This window comes from Natator depressus, chromosome 23, assembly GCF_965152275.1.
Source record: "Natator depressus isolate rNatDep1 chromosome 23, rNatDep2.hap1, whole genome shotgun sequence".
Lineage (NCBI taxonomy): Eukaryota > Metazoa > Chordata > Testudines > Cheloniidae > Natator > Natator depressus.
In genome coordinates, this window is record NC_134256.1 from 19,542,880 (window position 1) to 19,562,494 (window position 19,615).

The 19,615-nt window shown below is 62.2% G+C and overlaps 1 protein-coding gene across 3 annotated transcripts; it reads left to right on the plus strand.

Annotated features, from left to right (window-relative positions):
- Positions 1 to 420: 420 nt before the first annotated feature.
- CNOT3 (CCR4-NOT transcription complex subunit 3) lies at positions 421 to 18,448 on the plus strand. 3 transcript variants are annotated; one of them, XM_074937191.1, is made up of 18 exons: positions 421 to 547; positions 4,894 to 4,968; positions 5,394 to 5,461; positions 5,868 to 5,942; positions 6,563 to 6,652; positions 8,455 to 8,583; positions 9,134 to 9,229; positions 9,529 to 9,748; positions 11,062 to 11,195; positions 11,907 to 11,963; positions 14,564 to 14,882; positions 15,298 to 15,403; positions 15,478 to 15,643; positions 15,744 to 15,843; positions 16,206 to 16,407; positions 16,748 to 16,973; positions 17,826 to 17,951; positions 18,283 to 18,448. In XM_074937191.1, exons 2-18 carry the CDS (start codon positions 4,944 to 4,946, stop codon positions 18,379 to 18,381), a joined length of 2,238 nt encoding a protein of 745 aa, XP_074793292.1. In that variant the 5' UTR covers positions 421 to 547; positions 4,894 to 4,943; the 3' UTR covers positions 18,382 to 18,448. The 3 variants fall into 3 exon arrangements, with proteins under 3 accessions (XP_074793292.1, XP_074793293.1, XP_074793294.1); XM_074937192.1 differs by having other exon boundaries at positions 16,209 to 16,407; XM_074937193.1 differs by having other exon boundaries at positions 423 to 547; positions 16,209 to 16,407; positions 16,748 to 16,880.
- The last annotated feature ends 1,167 nt before the right edge of the window (positions 18,449 to 19,615 follow it).

Consider the following 19,615-nt stretch of genomic DNA (forward strand, 5'->3'; position numbering starts at 1 on the left):
GCTATCCGCTGCCTCCGGGCTGGGAGCCAATCAGCTGCAAGAGTGGTTTCATGAGCGGCTCCCCCGACCAATGGGGGAGACCGAGCTGTGACGGGTATCGCCCCTTCCTTCTTTCTCCCATGTGGGCGAGCCTCCTTTATACACCGCCCTTCTCGGCCAATAAACGCTGAGGCTTGCTGACGGATGTGTGCTGAGGCTAATAAGAAGGAAGTTGGGCGTTGATTGACATACAAAGGGATAGGCGGGTCCCCTGGCTTGCCCCGCCTATATCTAATGTAGCCAATAGGAGAACAAAGTGACTTAAGGGGCGTGCGGCAAACCCAATGGGGTGCAGCCGGGGGGGCGGGGCCCTGCCCCGGGGCGGAGAGGCGGACGGAGGCAGCCGGCCGCCATCTTGGATGCCGCGGAGCCCGAGAGGCGGCGGCGGAGAGTTGGGGGGGGAGGGGGTCGCGACCCGGCTGAGCGGCGCCAGCATCGCGACAGTCGGCCCGCGAGCAGGGGGGAGGGGACCGATCCCCGGGGCCCGACCGGCCCGCAGGAGCTTCTGGTGAGGGGGGGGCCCGGGGGGAGGGGCTGGGGGGAGGGGGTACGGGACGCCCTAGGGGGAGGGGCGCACGCGGGGCCCCTCTGCCGCGGGGGGCTGCAGCGGCTGCAGGAGGCCCGAGGGGCGGCGGGGCTGGCGGCCCCCAGGGGAAAGGGGGATCGGGCCGGGGAGCATCCCGGGGGCGGGACATGGGGTGAGTGTTGCGGGGTGGGGGGCGACAAGGGGGGGCATGAGGGGGGCAGGGGTTGTGCGGGGGGGAGAGGCCCCCGTGTCCCCCTTCTCCAGTTGTATGATGCTTCAGCTCAGGCGGGAAGCTAGCAGCTGGAGCAAGGATACCTGGGTGTCCGTCCCCGTCCGTCCCCCCCCAACTAAGGGGGCAGGCAGGCAGCCTAGTGGCTAGAGCAGTAGATCCGCCAGCAGGACGCCTGGGTTCTCTTCCCACCCCTCCACAAAAGGGCTGGTTACTGGATCCCCCCTGGGCATGGATGGGATCGTGGGGGGCAGCAGGGCTCTGGCCATGATCCCTGGTGGGTATGCTGCCCATGGGATGTCTCCCTAAACCCCTCCATTGTCCCCCTCTGCCAGCAGCTCTGCCTCCACGCGCTCCCCAGAGAGCTCGGCCCTGGTGCCAGCTGGTACCAAGACAGCCGGGCCACGGGCCGGGGGGGGGGGGGGGGGGGCTGGGAAGGAGGGTTGGAAAACAGACAACTGCTCACAACTGCTACTAGCCAGGTAAAGAATCTATTTGCCTTAGGTGAAGCCCCATATCCCATTCCTCCCCCCAGAGCTGGCCAGACCCCTGCCCTGCAGCCGGATCGGAGCTGCTGCCCCCTAGAAGGGTAAGGCCTCGTCCTGTTCCCTACCCTAAGCCAACTATTCCCCCCTGCTCTGGGGCCAGATCAGAGTCCGTGCCCCCTAGAGCGGGAAAGTGTCCCGTTCCCCAACCTTTACAAAATTTACAAGGCCCAATCAGACTCTTGTTAGCCTTATCTTCCCATCCACGTCTGTGTCAGGGGATTTGATTTTGGGATCCCTGCTCCTCAGCCTTCTCAGGGGAGGTAATCAGCAGAAGCAGTAGCATCCCCAGGCCTTTGCATCTCTGTTGATCGACAGGAGACAGGACCAGCTCAGAAATGGATTTAGCCATCGCTTTTGTTTGTGGACAGTCTCTGGTTTTTTGGCTCTCAGACATTGCTGGGCAACAGTCTCTTCTAAAAGCTGCACACTTCCCTTTGGGGGAGCTTGTCCGTTGATCTTCGAGTGGATTAAAACAAGTTGCTGGTTTCCAGAATGTTTCGATCCAAATTTAAAGGGGCAGTCTCAATCTGATCAATTTCAGTGCTTGCCTGGCCACGGGGAAATTGACCAGGTCGCTCAATTATATTGGAATTGCTCTGCAGGTCCCTTTCACCCTGGCATAGCCGAGTCTCAGAAGGATCCAAGTCATTTCCAGGTGCACTTTTTTACTCCCACTCCCCCTAATTTGTGGCTGTACAGTTATGGGATTAATCATGGGTTTTGCTCATGTCAGTCACAGAGCATGGCCCCACTGTGCCAGGCGCTGTACGGACACAGGACAGTCCCTGCCTCACAGAGCAGGGAGCTTTACAAGCTGATTGTGGGGGGTGCTTGTGGGCGAGGCAGGGGATTGGGACGCCAGAGAGCCCCATTCAGCCACAGACTCCCTTTGCCCCCTCGCTCGCTATGATTTTTTCAGGGGCACCGAGGTGTTTAGCAGGATATGGGGGGCTTGGATTCTCCCTAGATCATTGTGTTTATTGCCAATCTCACGAGAAAAGCAGTGACAGCTACTCATCCGACAGGAGAAAACCAAGCAGGTGCCCACGCTGTACCATTCAGACAGCTCCCCACAACCACCCCCCTTCCAGCACAGTCCACAAGCCCAATTCACAATCTTAAGCAATTGGTGGCAGGTTGGAATCTAAAATGATCAAATCAGTTCACACTACTTGGTGTGTAAAGGCCAACATGTGTTTTAACTGGAGAAAATGTAGGCGATTGGTTAGAGCACGGGGGCTGGGAGCCAGGACTCTTGGGTTCTCTCCCTAACTCTGGGAGGGGAGTGGTGTCTAGTGGTTAGAGCAGGAGGAAATTGACATGAACTCACAGGTTCTACTCCAGCCTGCTGTGTGACCCAAGGTACATCACAGCCCCGTTTTGTGCCTCAGTTTCCCCATCTGCAAAGCGGGCTTAGCAACACTCACCTCTCTCCGTAAGCCCTGTACAAAGGGGGCCGCCACATGCTGCAGGTCTCCTCCCCCAGGTGTGGCGCTCTCACTTACAGCCCAGAGCCCAGTCTTCGACCACTGAGTCTTTATAGCTCCCGTCCTTTCCCAGCATCCCATGCTGCAGCACAGGCTGGGGGGGGAGGGGCTCTCAACCTTCCTCCCAGTCATGTGCCTCTTTCACCTGTGTAGGAGCCTCCCACTTGCAGGCCCTAGACAGCCAGGCCACCTCTAGGTAAGCCAGAGCCCTTTGGCCTCTTGCAAAGCATTTGGGGGGCACGGCAGCTATTCAATAGACACTGGGGTCATGTGGGCTAATAGGATCATGGGGGGCACACTGAGGGGCCCTGAGGTGAGACTGCTGGGATCCTGGGGGCAGCTTGGGGTCCCCCATCCCAGCCAGGGGTTGATCAGTCACAGAGGGTCAGGAGAGCCCCGCCAGCAGTGGGCCTCACCAGCTCCCTCTGTGTAGCTGAACAAAGAGAAGGTTCAGGGGTGACAGTTCCCCGCCTACAAGCCCCCGCATGGGGAGCAAACAGCTGCCCGGGGACTCCCTGGGCTGGTAGGCACTGGTCTTACCAGGGCCACTGGCTGGGAGGGGAAGCTTGGCCAGTTCAGATTGGAAATAAGGGGCAGGTTTTTAATGGGGGGGGGGCATAATTAACATCCGGAATGGTTGGTTGGGTGTGGCTTCTCCATCAGTGGCAATTAGCCAATCCTGCTGGGCTGTGTGCCCCCGGGGGGCAGACGAGATGATCGCTGTGGGGAGCTGGCTGAGAATCCTCCCTTAGGCCTCGGGGGGGGGGGGGGCAGATTAAAGGGACATGGCCAACTCCCTGAGGCCTCCAGTATATTGTTCGGAAGCAAGGGGGTTCCCCCCATGCCTAAGGGGGGAAAGTTCTTTGGCGTATGACATGACCTCCCCACCCCTTACGGTTTGCCTCCTGGGGAACCAGGAAGTGAAACTGAGCAAAGAGCCCTTAGCCCATAATGCCCAGACCCCTTGGAGAACAAAGGGGGTGGAAACAGTCCCCTGTGAATCACTTTTCCCTGGGGTGGGGCATTGCTGGGGTGAGGGGGCAGATCAGGGGCCTGGCTGGGCACAGTTCACTGGAGCTATTTTCTACCCTCCCCTCCCACCCCAGACCCATAAGGGGTGGATCAGGGGCCTGGCTGGGGCACACTGCACTGGGGCTATTCCCTGCCCCCCAAACCCCATAGGGAGCAGATGAGGGGCCTGGCCAGGGCATCCTTGGCTGTGGCTTTTCTCTGTCCCCCAGAGACCGGAGTGTACACTTGAGCTGCCCTGATTCGCACCGGGGGGGGGCTGCACTACAGAATCCAGGGCGGCCCCTCCTGAGAATCAGCCCTTCGGTATGAAGCAGCCCAGGGAAACCCCGTCTCTGCCCCCTCCAAGGAAATAACAAAGAGGATCCGGACTAGCCCGGTGGCTGGTCCAGGCGGCATCTGAACACATAGGCTCAGGTCTCCTCCCCACGCTCCCGTCGCCCACAGTCCTCCGGCTGGGGTTGCTGGTCCCGAGTCGCTGAGAACCGAGCTGGCTCCGCTCAGACTCCAGGCGCGGTCGGCTTCGGGGTTAACACCCAGCCACACCTGAATCCTGCCTGTCTCCCCAGCCCTGGCCCATGCTGGCAGCTTCTGCGCCACGCCCCCTGCCCAGCCTCAGGGCCACCGGCAGCAGTGCTCTGGCAAGGGGCCACACGGCCAGCGTCCCGTCAGCCGGGCCCCTTCTGGGCCAGCCGCCCGGCCCTCTAAACCTGCTGTTTCATCGTTTGACTTGAAGGCTGGGTGGGTGTGTGCTGCCCTGCCCCCTGCTGCTGGGGTGGGTATGTGGCTGGGTGCCAGCGCTGCCCCCTGCTGGGGTGGGGGTGTGTGAATGAACAGTCTTGGCACAACTGATCAAAGAATATGATGAGAGACTGGCTGACTGAGGAGGGGGTGGGGAAAGAGGCCTGGGGCCTCTCCCTTGTAGGGGGTGCCGGCTCCCATCCGACCCCAAGACAGGGACTGGCTGGCTCAGGGGCTCTCCCCGGTGGGTTGGGAGGGTGCATTACCGTAACCTTGTTTTGCTGTCCCCTGCAGCGTTGGAGCTTTCTGAAGCATGAGGAGAGCCCCCCGCCAGTGACCGAAACATGGCTGACAAGAGGAAATTGCAAGGTAGGGCGGCTCCTCCTGCAGGCTGCCCCCCGCCCTTCCTGGGGTGCATGGCGGGGGGCAGGCAGAGAGAGGGGCCTCTTCCCCTTCCCCTGGGGCCACCTCCTCGCTCTAACCACTAGGGACTCTACTCGCCTCCCTAGAGCCAGGGAGAGAACCCAGCAGTCCGAGCCAGGACTGCTGGGTTCTCTCCCTGGCTCTGGGAGGGGAGTAGAGTCTAGTGGTTAGAGCGAGGAGGTGGGGGGAGGTCTGGGAGCTAGGACTCCTGAGTTCTATTTGAGGTTCATTGTGTGACCTCAGGCCCGTCCCTTTTCCCTCCCCTGTACCTCACGCTGGGCTCGGTGGGGGGGGAGCGTGGGGTGTGGGCAGGTGGCAGTAATTAGCCCTGTCGGAGGTTGGGGCTGACCCTCGCCCCTCTGCTCCTCCAGGTGAGATCGATCGGTGTCTGAAGAAGGTCTCCGAGGGGGTGGAACAGTTTGAGGATATTTGGCAGAAGGTAAGAGCTCCCCCTTCGGCCTCAAACACCCCCCCCCGCCCGGCTCGCTGCCCCACTCTCTCATCCTCCCCCACGTTGTTCTCTCCCTGTCCCTAAACTTTTCTGCTTTTCTCTCCTGTATCAATTCTCTTCTCTCCCCCGGCCTCGCTGCCCCCCACACCACCCCAAGAGCTATTTGTGTCCCTGCCCCCTACCCTACATCACCCCAGAGCAGGCAGCCCCCTCCCCCCACCCCACATCTCACTGTGGATAGGGCAGCCACATTGGATCCCCCCAGACCCTCCTCTCTGGCTGTTGTAGCTCCCCAACTGATTCCACACCAGATCAGGGCGCCACCCCCAGCCTGCCAAGGGCACTCTGTCCCATCCCCCTACACTCTGTCTCATCCACTGTCTCTCGCCTGCAGCTCCACAATGCAGCAAACGCCAACCAGAAGGAGAAGTATGAAGCTGACCTGAAGAAGGAGATCAAGAAGCTCCAGGTAGGGCCCAGCACTTCGGCCATCTGTCCGGCTGGAGCCCTCGGGATACGTGGCCTCAGCCGTGGCTGTCGGGAAAACACCCGCCACTGGAGTCCTGACTCCTGTCCCTGTGCTCTCAACCACGGGACACCACTCCTCTCCCAGGGCTGGGGAGAGAACCCAGGAGTCCTGGCTCCTAGCCCCTTCTTTAACCACTAGACCCCACTCCCTTCTCAGAGCTGGGGATAGAACCCAGGACTCCTGGCTCCCATCCCCCCTGCTTTAACCTCTAGGCCCACTCCCCTTCCAGAACCAGGAATAGAACCCTGGCCTCGTGACCCCCAGTCTCTCCTTGTCTCGCCTTTCTGCCTCCCTTATTGTCCAGCGAGATCTTTGTGCTCCCTGTTAAACCAGAGCTTGCGATTCTCACCCCACTCTGCAGAGGGCGTCCTCCCAGCTGGTGGGGGCTCATTGGGGGCAGGGGGGACTTTTTAGTGGCTGGGTGTCCTCGTTACCTCTCCCACGTCCAGACCAAGGCAGTGTTGGCTGTTGCCTCTAGGGGTCTAAGTGAGGCGGGTGGGTGGGTGCTATGGGCCTGTCTCTCTGCTGACCCTTCCCCTCTCTTCACCTCATCTCTGCAGAGGCTGAGGGACCAGATCAAGACGTGGGTAGCTTCAAACGAGATCAAGGACAAGAGGCAGCTGATAGACAACCGGAAACTCATTGAGACGGTAGGAGGCCAAAGGGGGTAATGGCCAGCCTTCAGGGCGGCAGCCTCTCGGGGTCAGAAAGGAAGTTTTGCCCCCAATCCAGAGCTGTAACTGGCGGGTTTTTCCTCCGCCCGTGAAAGCAGCAGCGGTCGGCTGGGGGCGGGGGGGCCGCGCTGCTCTGAGACGGTCCTGCCTGGCGGGTGTCTCTTGCTCACGTGTGGGGACCCACCAGACCTGGGGGCGGGCGAGCGTCTCCCTCCAGCGCACAGAGCAGAGACCTGGGGGATTTTCTGGCCCTTCCTGCACTGCCTGGGGCATGGCTCCAGCGGCGCGGATCTTGGTGTCGGTGGCACCTTGGTTCCAGCGGCAGTTTAGACCCCCGCGGGCAGAGATGCTTCGATCTGGTGAAGGTCTCCAGGCGCTGGGGGAAAGCAAATGGCGGGAAGGGCCGGCCAGTTGATCTGCTGGGACTGGTGGGTGAGAGCAGGGGAAGGGGTTTTTGTGCTCTGCTTCTCGACCGTCATGGGGGTCGCGCTGACTGGCTGCGTCTGGGGTTGGTGGATCACGGGCCTGGTAGGGCCGGCCCTAGCAACACTGCGCTGAGAAGGCTCCTGTGCGCTCAACCACTCTGCACTCGCAGGAGGCAGCAGTGGGGGAGTTGGAGGAGTGCCGGGACTCCTGGGTCCTCTCCCCAGCTCTGGGAGGGGAGTGGGGTCTAGTAGTTGGGGCGGTGGGGCTGAGAGCCAGGACTCCTCGGTCCTCTCCCCAGCTCTGAGAGGGGAGTGGAGTTTGGGGGGGCTGGGAGCCAGGACTCCTTTGTTCTTTCCCTGGCTCTGGGGCGGGGAGTGGGGTCTAGTGGTTAGAGCAGGGTGCTGGGAGCCAGGACTCCTGCACGCCAGATGTCCCAACACCAGGGCTCAGCTCCCCCTGCCAGTGGCGTAGTGTCACTCCCATCCTGGCACAGCCATGCAGCCATTGCGCAATCCTCTTGGCGGCCTCTGTGGGGCCAGCGTCCCTGACCCGCACCCCCGACAGCAGGTCTCCATGCACTGCGAGGGGATTGGTGTATCGGTCACCTCCAGTGATGCCCAGGCCCAGTCTCTGGGATCCTGGAGCCCCCCCATGAGCAGCTGTGCCCAGCTCTGGGCCCTTCTCTCCCAGCACAGCCCCCATGGGGATCCGTTCGGGGCAGTCCCAGCCATGGAGAGAACGTCACACAGAGGGTTTAAAGCTCAGGGGCTGAGTGACAGCAGCTGGGATCATGCCCCCTGGGTGGCGAGGCCTCCCCTATGGGCACTGGGGGTGCTTTCCACTCCAGGGTAGGGGGGGATCCACCCACACACTCACCTGAGCCCCACCCTCCTCTCCAATAAGCCACTCCTCCCTCTGCTGTGATTGGCTGATGGGGCAGTGTGACATCACAGAGGGCAGCCAGCTGGCAGGGCAGGGACAGGTGGAGTCAGATCTGGAAGGGGTAGGGCCGGACTGGGGCCATTTGGGCATGAGGCTGGGTCCTGAATGACAGCAGGCGGCACGGGAGAGCGGTGAGGGCAGGGAGCTAGGATTCCTGGGTTCTGTGTCTGGCGAGGGGAGGGGGGTCTAGTAGTTAGAGCAGGGAGGGGCTGGGAGCCAGAAGCAGCTGAGAGGCTGCCAGGCATGGCCAACCAGGGCTATATTTGCCATGCCCCTGGACAGGATTGGGGTGGGGGGAGCCCCTATGTCTCTTGGGGTCTCTTGATCCCCTGTGCAGGGGTGGGGGACACTCCACCCCCCCGTTTCCCCAGACACTGAGCCCGCCCCCACCTCCCTCTCTCCTGTTCCAGCAAATGGAGCGGTTCAAGGTGGTGGAGCGGGAGACCAAGACCAAAGCCTACTCCAAGGAGGGGCTCGGCCTGGCGCAGAAAGTCGACCCTGCCCAGAAGGAGAAGGAAGAGGTCGGCCAGTGGTTAACGGTGAGGCTGGGAGCGGGGGTATTCTGATCAGCTAAGCAGGGGTCAGACTGATGGGGGCATGGGGCAGAGCCAAAGCTGTGAGGAAAAACAGGGCTCTCTCCCCTGCTGTCCCCAGGGCAGCCCTAGGGGGCGCTATGCTGCAGGAGGTTCATGGGGGGTGCTCTCCCTTCACAGTCATTGCTGGTCCCAAAGCCCCAGTGTGGCGCTCCGTCCTGAACAGCCTCGGCACCCCACCCCAGAGGGGCCATGTCTCAGTGCCCATGAGGGCTCCCTGGATAACTAGCCCCTGTACCACACCCCAGAAGAGGTCGCATCCCAGCACCAGGCGCGGGGCCCCTGTATGGATTACCGCCTTTCTGCAGGGCAGTTGGAGGCTTTATATTGGCCTGCAATCTTCAGTGAGGAAGCACCAGGGAAGGCCCCAGGTAGTGGTGGGGAGCGGCTGCCGAGTGTCTCGGGGGGGTTGCGGGCTGGCAGCAGCTGGCGTGTGGGAGCCCCTGGGGACTGCACTGGGGATGACCGTGTGCGGCTCTCCCCCCTTCCCCCCCAGAACACCATCGACACGCTGAACATGCAGGTGGATCAGTTTGAGAGCGAGGTGGAGTCACTCTCTGTGCAGACACGCAAGAAGAAGGGGGACAAGGATGTGAGTCACTGCCTGCCTGGGACACAGGGAGGATGTGTGGGGTGGCACCGTGGTGGGGGGCAAGAGTGCGGGGAGCTAGGACTCCTGGGTTCTATCCCCGGCACTGCGAGGGGAGTGGAGGCTAGTGGTTAGAGGGGGGGAGGGGGCTGGGAGCCAGGACTCCTGGGTTCTCTCCTGGCTCTGGGCGGGGAGTGGGGGCTAGTGAAGGGGTGCTGTGTGCTGTGGCTGGAGAGGCGGGGTGTGGGCAGAGGGGGCCGTTTCTCAGCGTGTGTCCATCTGCCCATGCCCCTTCCCCGCAGAAGCAGGACCGGATCGAGGGGCTGAAGCGGCACATCGAAAAGCACCGGTACCACATCCGCATGCTGGAGACCATCCTGCGCATGCTGGACAATGACTCCATCCAGGTGGACTCGATCCGCAAGATCAAGGACGACGTGGAGTATTACGTGGACTCCTCGCAGGACCCCGACTTCGAGGAGAACGAGTTTCTCTACGATGACCTCGACTTAGAAGACATTCGTAAGTGTCCCGGCTCCCGCGGGGCAGAGACTGGGGTCGAGTTCCCCGCCCCCGGTCACCGTCTGTGTTCCGCTGATCAGGTCTCTCGCGGGAGGGCAGGTTTTTCCAACCACTTCGGCGTCCGCCTGGCTGGTCGCTGGGCCCTCTCCAGCTGATCGGCGTCCTGCTTGGGTTAGGGACCCCAGAACCAGAGCCGGGATTGGAGCAGCTGAACCCAGAGGTAACCCAGACCGGGAAGGGACCCCCTCACTTAGCTGAACCGCCCGCCCTGCCGTGAGGAGGGTTGGCTGAGGTCTTCCCAGTGGAATCCAGGCTCCCCTCGCCTTGCTGCAGATGCCTCCCGAGGTCTCGCTGGCTTTTTTCACGACCGTGTCCCAGCTGCAGCAACCTGGGGAACCGCCCCTGTCTTACAGCTGAAATAGTCGGGGGGGGGCATGCAATTTGTATGGTTAAATCTCATCCCATTTCTATGACTCGGGTCCTGCAGGTCATCCCGTCCTGCCTGTGAAAAGCACCGCTCCTCTGGAGTCACACCGCCCCCAAAGACTGTGTGTCTTCAGCCGATTTCACTCGTGCCTTCCTGCTCTCCGTGTCTCATTCCCCTCCCGCCCCCACAATCCCTTGTGCGATCACTGGGGAGGGCACGCCTTGGCTGTCAAGGGGGCACAAGGAGGGGGCCACTGCTCAGAAATCCTGGCGCAGATTCCCCCAGGAGCCAGGGCTACTATAGGGCTTTGCCTTTAGATCGATCAGAGGAGAGATTCTCTCCGCAGAACCCAGGAGCCCCCGCGGTTCCAATTGCCCCAAGTGTGGCTTTGTGAGGCCCCCGAATCCAGCAACAGCGTGTTTCATTTCCTTGCATCTTTCTGGAAAGGCCTGGAAATGTTCCTCTTCGGGTTTTCCTGGATTACGTCTGGAGGAGCTGGGGAGGTGGAGCCTTGGCGCTTTGCAGCCTGTTAATCACCTGGCTAGAGGCGTTGGGGTTTTATCCCAGAGCATTTTTCTCCAAAGTGTGTTCAGGCCATTGGTGTTTACAGAGAGTTTAGAAGAAATTGCTCCCGTCCGTTCCTGAATTGGAACGTTACCCTCCATCCAAAGCGTCCCCCCGGGCGAGCAGGGAGACAAGACCAGAGCTGGGAGATCTCAGCTCCCTGGGTACGTGGCCTGGGAGAACTCCGGTTGGAACAGATCTCCGGTTTTCTCCCCGGGAAAGCAGGGCAGACCGGATGCAGGCGCAGGGCGGGATGCCGGCGTCTTTGACTCCCAGCCCGGCTGCCTAACTGCGTCTTGTTCTGCTCCCCGCCCCCTTCCAGCGCAGGCTCTGGTAGCCACCTCCCCGCCCAGCCACAGCCATCTGGAGGACGAGATCTTCAACCAGTCCAGCAGCACTCCCACCTCCACCACCTCCAGCTCGCCCATTCCGCCCAGCCCTGCCAACTGCACGACGGTAAGGAGCCCCGCCCCTGCCTGGCACAGCCCTGCCGCTCGAGTCCTACCCCAGTGGGATCTGTCGCCCAGCCCCGTACAAAGTGGGACAGTCGGAGGCCTGCGCAGGCAGGCTCCCAGACAGCCAGGGTAACCCAGCGGCAGGGGTGCTGGGTCAGTGTCCCTTAAGGAAGGCAGCATTGCCTAGTGAGAGGGGCTGGGAGCCAGGACATCTGGGTTCTCTCCTGGCTCTGGGAGGGGAGCGGAGTCTAGTGGTTAGAGCGGGGGGCTGGGAGTCAGGACCCCCAGGTTCTATCCTGGCTGTTAGAGGGGAGTGGGGTCTAGTAGTTAGAATCATAGAATCATAGAATATCAGGGTTGGAAGGGACCCCAGAAGGTCATCTAGAGTGGGGGGGGTGGGGAGGGGCTGGGAACCAGGACACCTGGGCTCTCTCCTGGCTTAGGGAAATGGGAGGGGGGAACTAGGGGTGAGAACAAGGGGGCGCTGCCTCCTGGCAGTGATGTCCAGTGCATGTGCCCCCGATAACGGTGACCATGGCCCAGCCACACCAGGCCTCTGGTGCCATGGGTAGGGCAGAGTCGACCGGCAGAGTGACCCCAATAACGAGGGAGACATCAGTGTGTCGTGTGCTGGCTGCCCCGCGGCAGGGCTGGTCCCCCCATCTCCACAGGGAGTGGCAGGGCGAGCACTGACTGTCCCCCCCACCCCCAGGAGAATTCGGAAGATGACAAGAAGAGGGGGCGGTCGACAGACAGCGAGGTCAGTCAGGTGAGTGACTTGGCGGGCACCTGCCCTTATGCTGGGGGGTGTGGTGGGGTGGGGTGCTGGCTACTGATCGGAGCTTGGGGATTTCACCAGGACTCCTGGGTTCTATCCCCGGCTCTGGGAAGGGAGTGGGGGCGAGTGGGTTAGAGCAGGGAGCTGGAAGCCAGGACTCCTGGGTTCTCTCCGGCTCTCGGAGGGGAGGGGGGCGCGGCTGGGACCCAGGACTCCTGGGTTCTCTCCCCTGCTCTGGGGGGTGAGTGGTTAGAGCTGGGGGGGTCGCTGGGAGCCAGGACTCCTGGGTTCCCTCGGCTGGGGGCGGGTCTAATACAGGGTTTGGTGAGGACTTCGTGGGGAAGCCTGGGAACATGGCCACCCCAGCCACTTGGGCTGGGAGTGGGTGTGGCTGCCTTAGCCCCGCCTCCTCCTGCTCCTTGTTGGGGGGCTGGGATCACATGGGCTCTTAGCCCCGCCCCCTCCCAGCCTCCTTCCAGTGAGGCGCAGGGCGGGGCCGCTGCGGCCTGGGCTGGCCCTGGGAGGCTGCGGGGATGGCTGCCGTGGGGCCAGGCTACCCACCTGCAGTGAGCTGGGGAGCTCGAGTGGGGTGTGGTCAGAGTGGGGCGAGGGGGGGCTCAGCTTGTGGGGTCAGAATGGGGGGCCATGGGGCTCTATGAGTGGGGCTGTGGGGACTCATGGTGGGGGCTATGGGGCTCAGGTGGGGAGGGGCAGAATGGGGGAGATATGGGGACTCAGCAGGGGGGCTGTGGGGCTCAGGTGGGGAGGGGTCAGAGTTGGGGGGCTGTGGGGACTCAGGTGGGGTCAGAATGGGAGAGATATGGGGACTCAGTGAGGGGGCTGTGGGGCTCAGGTGGGGAGGGGTCAGAGTGGGGGGGCCTCAGAGTGGGGGCTATAGGGCTCAGGTGGGGAGGGGTCAGAGTGGGGGGCTGTGGGGACTATGGGGTCTCAGAGTGCGGGCTGTGGGGCTCAGGTGGGTGCTATGGGGGTCTCAGTGGGGGGGTTGGGCTCAGGTGGGGAGGGGTCAAAGTGGGGGACTGTGGGGACTATGGGGTCTCAGAGTGGAGGCTGTGGGGCTCAGGTGGGGGCTGTGGGGGTCTCTGGGGGGGTTGTGGGGCTCAGGTGGTGAGGGGTCAGAGTGGGGGGCTGTGGGGACTCATGGAGTGGGCTGTGGGGCTCAGGTGGGGAGGTCAGAGTGGGAACTATGGGGTCTCGGAGTGGGGGCTATGGGTATCTCAGTGGGGGGGCTATGGGGCTCGGTGGGGAGGGCTCAGAGTGGGGGGGCTGTGGGGCTCAGATGGAGTGGGGGGCTGTGGGGACTCAGGTGGGGTCAGAATGGGGGAGATATGGGGACTCAGTGAGGGGGCTGTGGGGCTCAGGTGGGGAGGGGTCAGAGTGGGGGGCGGTGGGGAGGGGTCTCAGTGGGGGGGCTGTGGGAACTTGGGGTCAGAATGGGGGAGATACGGGGACTCGGGGGGCTGTGAGGCTCAGGTGGGCTGGGCTAATAATGTGGGGGCTATTGGAGTCAGAATGCGGGGCTATGGTGACACAGATGGGGCGGGCTCAGAGTGGGGGGCCCATGGAGCTTGGGGGGAGGGGTCAGAGTGAGGGGGCTGTGGGAAGCAATGTGCCTCTGAGCGGGGACGCAGGTGCAGGGAGGGATCAGCAGTGGGGGGTCCAAGTGAGTTCCCCCCCACAGCCCCACACAGGCAGGGGAGCAGAGAAAGGGCCTCGGGGCAGAGCACACTCAAACGCTCACAGACAGCAAACCGGACAGAGACACACACACCCCCCCACACCCCCAAGCCTGGCTCGGTTGCACAGAGGGGGCAGTGCCCATGGCTCTCAGCTGCTGGTGTGGGGCCCATCAGCGCTGCCAGGTTGCAGAGGCTGAGACTTTGTGCAGGCTCCCGGCGTGTCCCTCGCACGGCAGGCTCGGTGCCGCTGGGGACCAGCCACTGCCATCTTGCAGCAGCGAGTTCCATGCTTCCTGATGCTTTGGCCCAGTGCGTTTGGGCAGCAGCGGGGCCAGGTCCCTCACCACAGCACGTAACGCTCGTAGAGCTGGGGCAGGGGCTCACTGCCTCGCCCAGGGTTGCCCTGGCAGGCTGTGGCAGAGTGGGGTGTGGAGCCCGGCTCTGCCAAGGCCCTGGGTAGGGTCCTGCCCTCTCAGCAAGTCTGCCTGCCTTATCCAGGGGTGGGAGCACATGGATACCGGTATCCAGGACTGCTAGGTTCCCTCCACAGCTCTGGGAGGAGAGTAGGGTCTAGTGATTAAAGCGGGGTGTGGTCTAGGAGCCAAGACTCTTGGGTTCCATTGATGGCTCTGGGGCAGGGAGTGGGGGCTAGTGGTTAGAGCAGGGGGGAGCTGGGAGCCAGGACTCCTGGGTTCTCTCCCAGCTCTGGGAGGGGAATGGGGTCTAGTGGTTAGAGCAGGGGGGAGCTGGGAGCCAGGACTCCTGGGTTCTCTCCCAGCTCTGGGAGGGGAATGGGGTCTAGTGGTTAGAGCAGGGGGGAGCTGGGAGCCAGGACTCTTGGATTCCATTGACGGCTCTGAGGGGGGAGCAGGACTAATCCTCGTCTGTCCACAGTCTCCCGCGAAGAACGGTTCGAAAAGCGTCCACAACAACCACCCCCCGCCCTCGCCGGCCGTCACACCCAGCTACCAGCTGGGCAGCAGCTCCAGCACCTCTTCCTCGCTGGGCAACGGCCCGGGCTCCAGCAGCAACGGAGCCGTGTCCAACAGCAGCGGGAGCGGTGGAGCCAAGGCCATCCCAGTCGCCGGCCACACGCCCAGCACCCCCACCCCCTACGCCCAGGCCGTCGCGCCCCCGCCCCCTGGTGCCAACGCCTCGCAGCCCCGGCCTCCCAGCGCCCAGCAGAACGCCAGCAAGCAGAACGGGGCCACCAGTGAGTGCCGGGAGGAGGCACGGTTCAAGGGTCAGCACAGAGAATGAGTCCCTGGTCTGTTGCCAGGCTCTGGAGGGTGGGAGTGGGATCTAATGGTTAGAGCGGGGGCTGGGAGCCAGGACTCCTGGCTTCTGTCCCCAGCTGAGGCAGGGGAGTGGGGTCTAGTGGTTACAGCAGGGGCTGGGAACCAGGACTCCTGGCTTCTGTCCCCAGCTCAGGCAGGGGAGTGGGGTCTAGTGGTTGAGGTGGAGAGGCTGGGAAGCAGGATTCCTGGGTTCTGAACCTGGTTGGGAAGGGGGGGTGTCTCATTGGCCTGATTGCCTGGGACTTTTCAAACTCGGCCATGGGGTGCTCTAAACAATGGGGTGCTCTCCTACCCTGCCCCCCACACCCTGAGCTGCATCTCCACCCTCAGGTTACAGCTCCGTGGTGGCTGACAGCACATCGGACTCCGTTCTCGGCAGCAGCGGCCCAGCGCTCCCCAGCCAGCCAGTGGCCCACAACCCGCCCAGCAGCGCTGCGTGAGTAGCCGCCTGGCGGCCGCACCCCCCACAGCCCCACCAGCCACTCACTGATGCTCTCTCCTCTCCCCCAGGAAAGAGCCCAGCGGAGCCCCTGCGCCCCCCAGTGCCAGCTCTGGCCTGCTAGTCCCCATGACGGTGAATACCCCAAGCTCCCCGACCCCGTCCTTCTCCGAAGCCAAGCCGAGCCAGCCACTGCTCAACGGGCCGCCCCAGTTCAGCTCCACGCCAGAAATCAAGGTGAGCCTGCCCCGTCCGTGTGGGGGATGGGGGGCACCTCGGGGGATGGGAGGGCACAGCCACAGGACTCCCTTCCACCCACCCTGTCTGTCACTTCCAGGCGCCCGAGCCCCTGAGCAGCTTGAAATCCATGGCAGAGCGAGCAGCCATTGGATCCAGTATAGAGGACCCAGTGCCATCTCTCCACCTGGCTGAAAGGGGTGAGGATTCCTGGGTTCTCTCCCCAGCTCTGGGGGGGGAGTGGGGTCTAGTGGTTGGGGGGGGGGACGGGGGACTGGGAGCCAGGACGCCTGGGTTCAATCTTCAGCAGGCTCTCAGGCTTTTGGGCCTCGCTGGAGCACAGGAAGGGATTCCACCCATGCACATGGTGTCCCAGCACAGCTGACTGCAGTGTCAAGCATGCAGAGTTCCAGATGAGGGGGTCTCTGTAGGACCAGCCCCTGCGTCCCACCGGTGCATCTCAGCACCGGGCGAGGGATTGTTGCATAAACTGGTTTTAAAGCTTTGTGCTCCCAATGCTCTCTGAGGAATCTAATGGGCTGTCTGTTGTCTGTCCCCCCAGCAGACATTTTAATTAGTAGTACGACCTCGCAGCCGGCCTCCAGCCAGCCGCCTATCCAGCTGTCGGAGGTGAACATCCCTCTCTCCCTGGGGGTCTGCCCCCTGGGACCGGTGCCCCTCACCAAGGAGCAGCTCTACCAACAGGCCATGGAGGAGGCAGCCTGGCATCACATGCCTCACCCCTCGGACTCAGAGAGGATCCGGTAAGGCACGGTCCCTGGGATGTTGGGGGCTTGGAGAGAACAGGACTCCTGGATTCAGTCCTTGACTTTGAGCAGGGAGTAGGGTCTAGTGGTTAGATCCGGGGGGGGGTGTGGGTGGGAGTCGGGACAGCTGGGTTATCTCCCCAGCTCTGGCAGGGGAGTGGGGGCTAGTGGTTAGAGCGGGGAGGGCTGGGAGCCAGGACAGCTGGATTGTATCTCCAGCCTCGGGGGGGAGTGGGGAGGGGATTGGGAGCCAGGACTGCTCTGTTCTGTTCCCAGTAGACACTGTGCTGCTCCCCCGCCCATCAGGCTGTCTAACCCCCTCCCCCCACCCCCGCAGGCAGTACCTGCCCCGGAACCCCTGCCCGACCCCCCCTTACCACCACCAGATGCCTCCACTGCACTCGGACACCGTGGAGTTCTACCAGCGGCTCTCGACGGAGACGCTCTTCTTCATCTTCTACTATCTGGAGGTACAGAAGGGCCCCCTCTGCAGGCTAGAGCGCTCTATAGTCCCGCCCTGTCTGGCCGCCGCTGCCGCCTTTCCCTCGGGCAGGAGGGGCGAGGTGGGTGACTGCTGCCAACGTGCCCCCCCCCCCCACCGCTGCTGGCTTTGCGCATCGGCCACCTGACACTCCCCTCCCTGCAGGTGTGGATGGTATGCTCCATCCCTCCCCCTCCCCCATTGGTACCTCACACCCCTCCTTGGCCACCTGCAGTTGGTATGTGCAAGGGGAACTCCCCTCCCTGCAGGTGTGAATGGTACATTTCCCTTCCCTGCCATTGGCAGGTGCCAAGATCCTCTCTCTCTCTCTCTCTCCACCTGCCTCTGGTATGTGGGAGGGGATCCTCCCCACAGGTGCTGATGGTACAGTCCCCCTTGACCATCCCTGTGGTTGGTACATGTTGAGACATACAACAGGGGACAAGGGGTGTGTATGCCAAAGGTTCCCCCCCCCCCATGCCCAGAGCATTTGGTACATGCTGAATGGTGCTATCGCTCTATTTGCTATGTAGCTAGTCTTTATGTAGCTAGTCTGCCTCCCCCAAAAGAAGAGCTAATGGTACATTCCCCTTCTCCCCTGCTGCCTTTGGTACTTACCAAGCCATTGCCCACCCCCACGCTGGTGGTATGGGCTCAGCCATGCCCCAGGTCCTGTGGTCTGGTCCCAGCTGCCTCCTGTGTCAGTGGTACAGGCCAAGTCACTCCCCATTCCTCCCCAGGTCCAATGGTACGTGCCCAGCTACCCCCTGAGCCAGTGGCACATGCCATCTGCTTCCCCCCCCCCACCCAGGCCCCATGGGGGCGCGGTGTCCCAGCTGCCCCCCAGCCCCGTGGGAGGATCCCAGCTGCCCCAAGTGCTGCCCCCACTGGCCCGCGGTGTGACGCGCCTGGCGCTCTCTCTCTCTCTCTCCAGGGTACCAAGGCGCAGTACCTGGCGGCCAAAGCCCTGAAGAAGCAGTCGTGGCGGTTCCACACCAAATACATGATGTGGTTCCAGCGGCACGAGGAGCCCAAGACCATCACGGATGAGTTCGAGCAGGTTAGTGCCTCCCCCCTCCCTCCGGGACCCCCTCCGTGCTGCTGCCCCACAGCACAATGCAGCCACCTCTGGGGTGGGGCCCCTAACATGGGGGAAGGGATTCAGTCAGAGACCCTACTATCACAAGTCACGCCGCTCCCCACAGCAGACTCCTCCATATCAAAGCCAGCCCTCTGCCCTAGCACCCACGGGGAGACCCTACAATAACAAACCGGCACGTACCGCACTCCAGAACAGCCCTGCATGTTCAGGCCGAAACCGGGCAGTGGTACGTGCAGCACCATAGGCTCTGCCCACCTGGTGATGCCTCCCCCCCATGTTCCCCCCTCAGGGCACGTACATCTACTTCGACTATGAGAAATGGGGCCAGCGGAAGAAGGAAGGGTTCACTTTCGAGTACCGGTATCTAGAAGACCGTGACCTGCAGTGACGCCTGCTCACCCCCCAGGGGGCGCCAGCCTTCCAGAGTCACGCGGGCGGGACATTGGGGTGTGGGGGAGGGAAGGAGAGGCCAAGCTCACCTCCCCCACCCCCATTCCACCTCCCCCACCCAACCCCCCCCAGGTGGGGGCCCCCTCCGGCCATCTGAACCCTTTAAATGCATGCAGTTTTAAAAGACGTGGGTGGGGGGGCTGTGGCTGTGAAGGGAGGGGACTCAGCCATTCCCCAGCCCCCCTTCCTGGGTGAGTGTTGGCGGGGGGGCGGGCAGAGGGACATGCGCAGGCAAAAAAAAAATGAACAAAGATGATCTTGGAGGAGGAGTGTTGCAGGAGGGGAATGAAATCATTTGGCTTTTAAAAAAAAAAAAAAATTAAAGCAGCAAAAAATCCAGCAGAATTATTGTTACCCCCCCACACACACACAAATTCCTCCGGGGGGGGGGCCCCAAACCCCACCTCCCCCTCAGTTCTCCCTCTCCCATTTTTCGTCTCCTCCCCACTCCCATGAGATCCAGCCCCAGAGCAGATCGGCTGGGTTTTCCTTGGGGGAGGGACGGACAGGAATTCAAAAGGGGAGGCTGTTTTTCTGATTGCTTTTCCCCCCTTCTCCCGAGGTGCTATGCAGCCGCTAAGGGCCGGGTGTTTAAAATATTTTTCGTAACCCTATTTTCATTTTGGAAAATATTTATGAATAAATAGTTTTATATGATGTCTTCTCACGCAAGAAATGAGGGCGGGGGGGGAAGGTCACCGGCAACTGGCAGCTTTCTGCGCCGTGGACAGCGTCGGAGAGGTAAGGGCGGGGGGCAGGAATGAGATACAGTCCTTGCTGCGGGGTTAGCTTAGAGACACAGAGCCAGGACTCCTGGGTTCTATCCCTGGCTTGGGGAGGGGAGGGGAGTTGGGGTGGTTAGAGCGAAGGGGGCTGGGAGCCAAGACTCCTGGGTTCTCTCCCTGGCTCGGGGAGGGGAGTGGGGTGGTTAGTGCCATTTTTTCCTTGTGGATCTAGCGCGCGCACACACACGAATTCATCACTTTATGCTGAAAATATCTTGGTCAGTGGAGTGGGGAGGGGGAGATTTCACATGACTATGTGCCAGAGTCCCAGCCAGCTCTTTCGCCCCCCCGCCCAGACAGTGAGTGGCTGGGATGGGGGATCCCCAGCCCACTGCAGGAGGTGACTGCATGGTATATTCAGGGGGAGGAGATGCAGCCGCCTCTGCA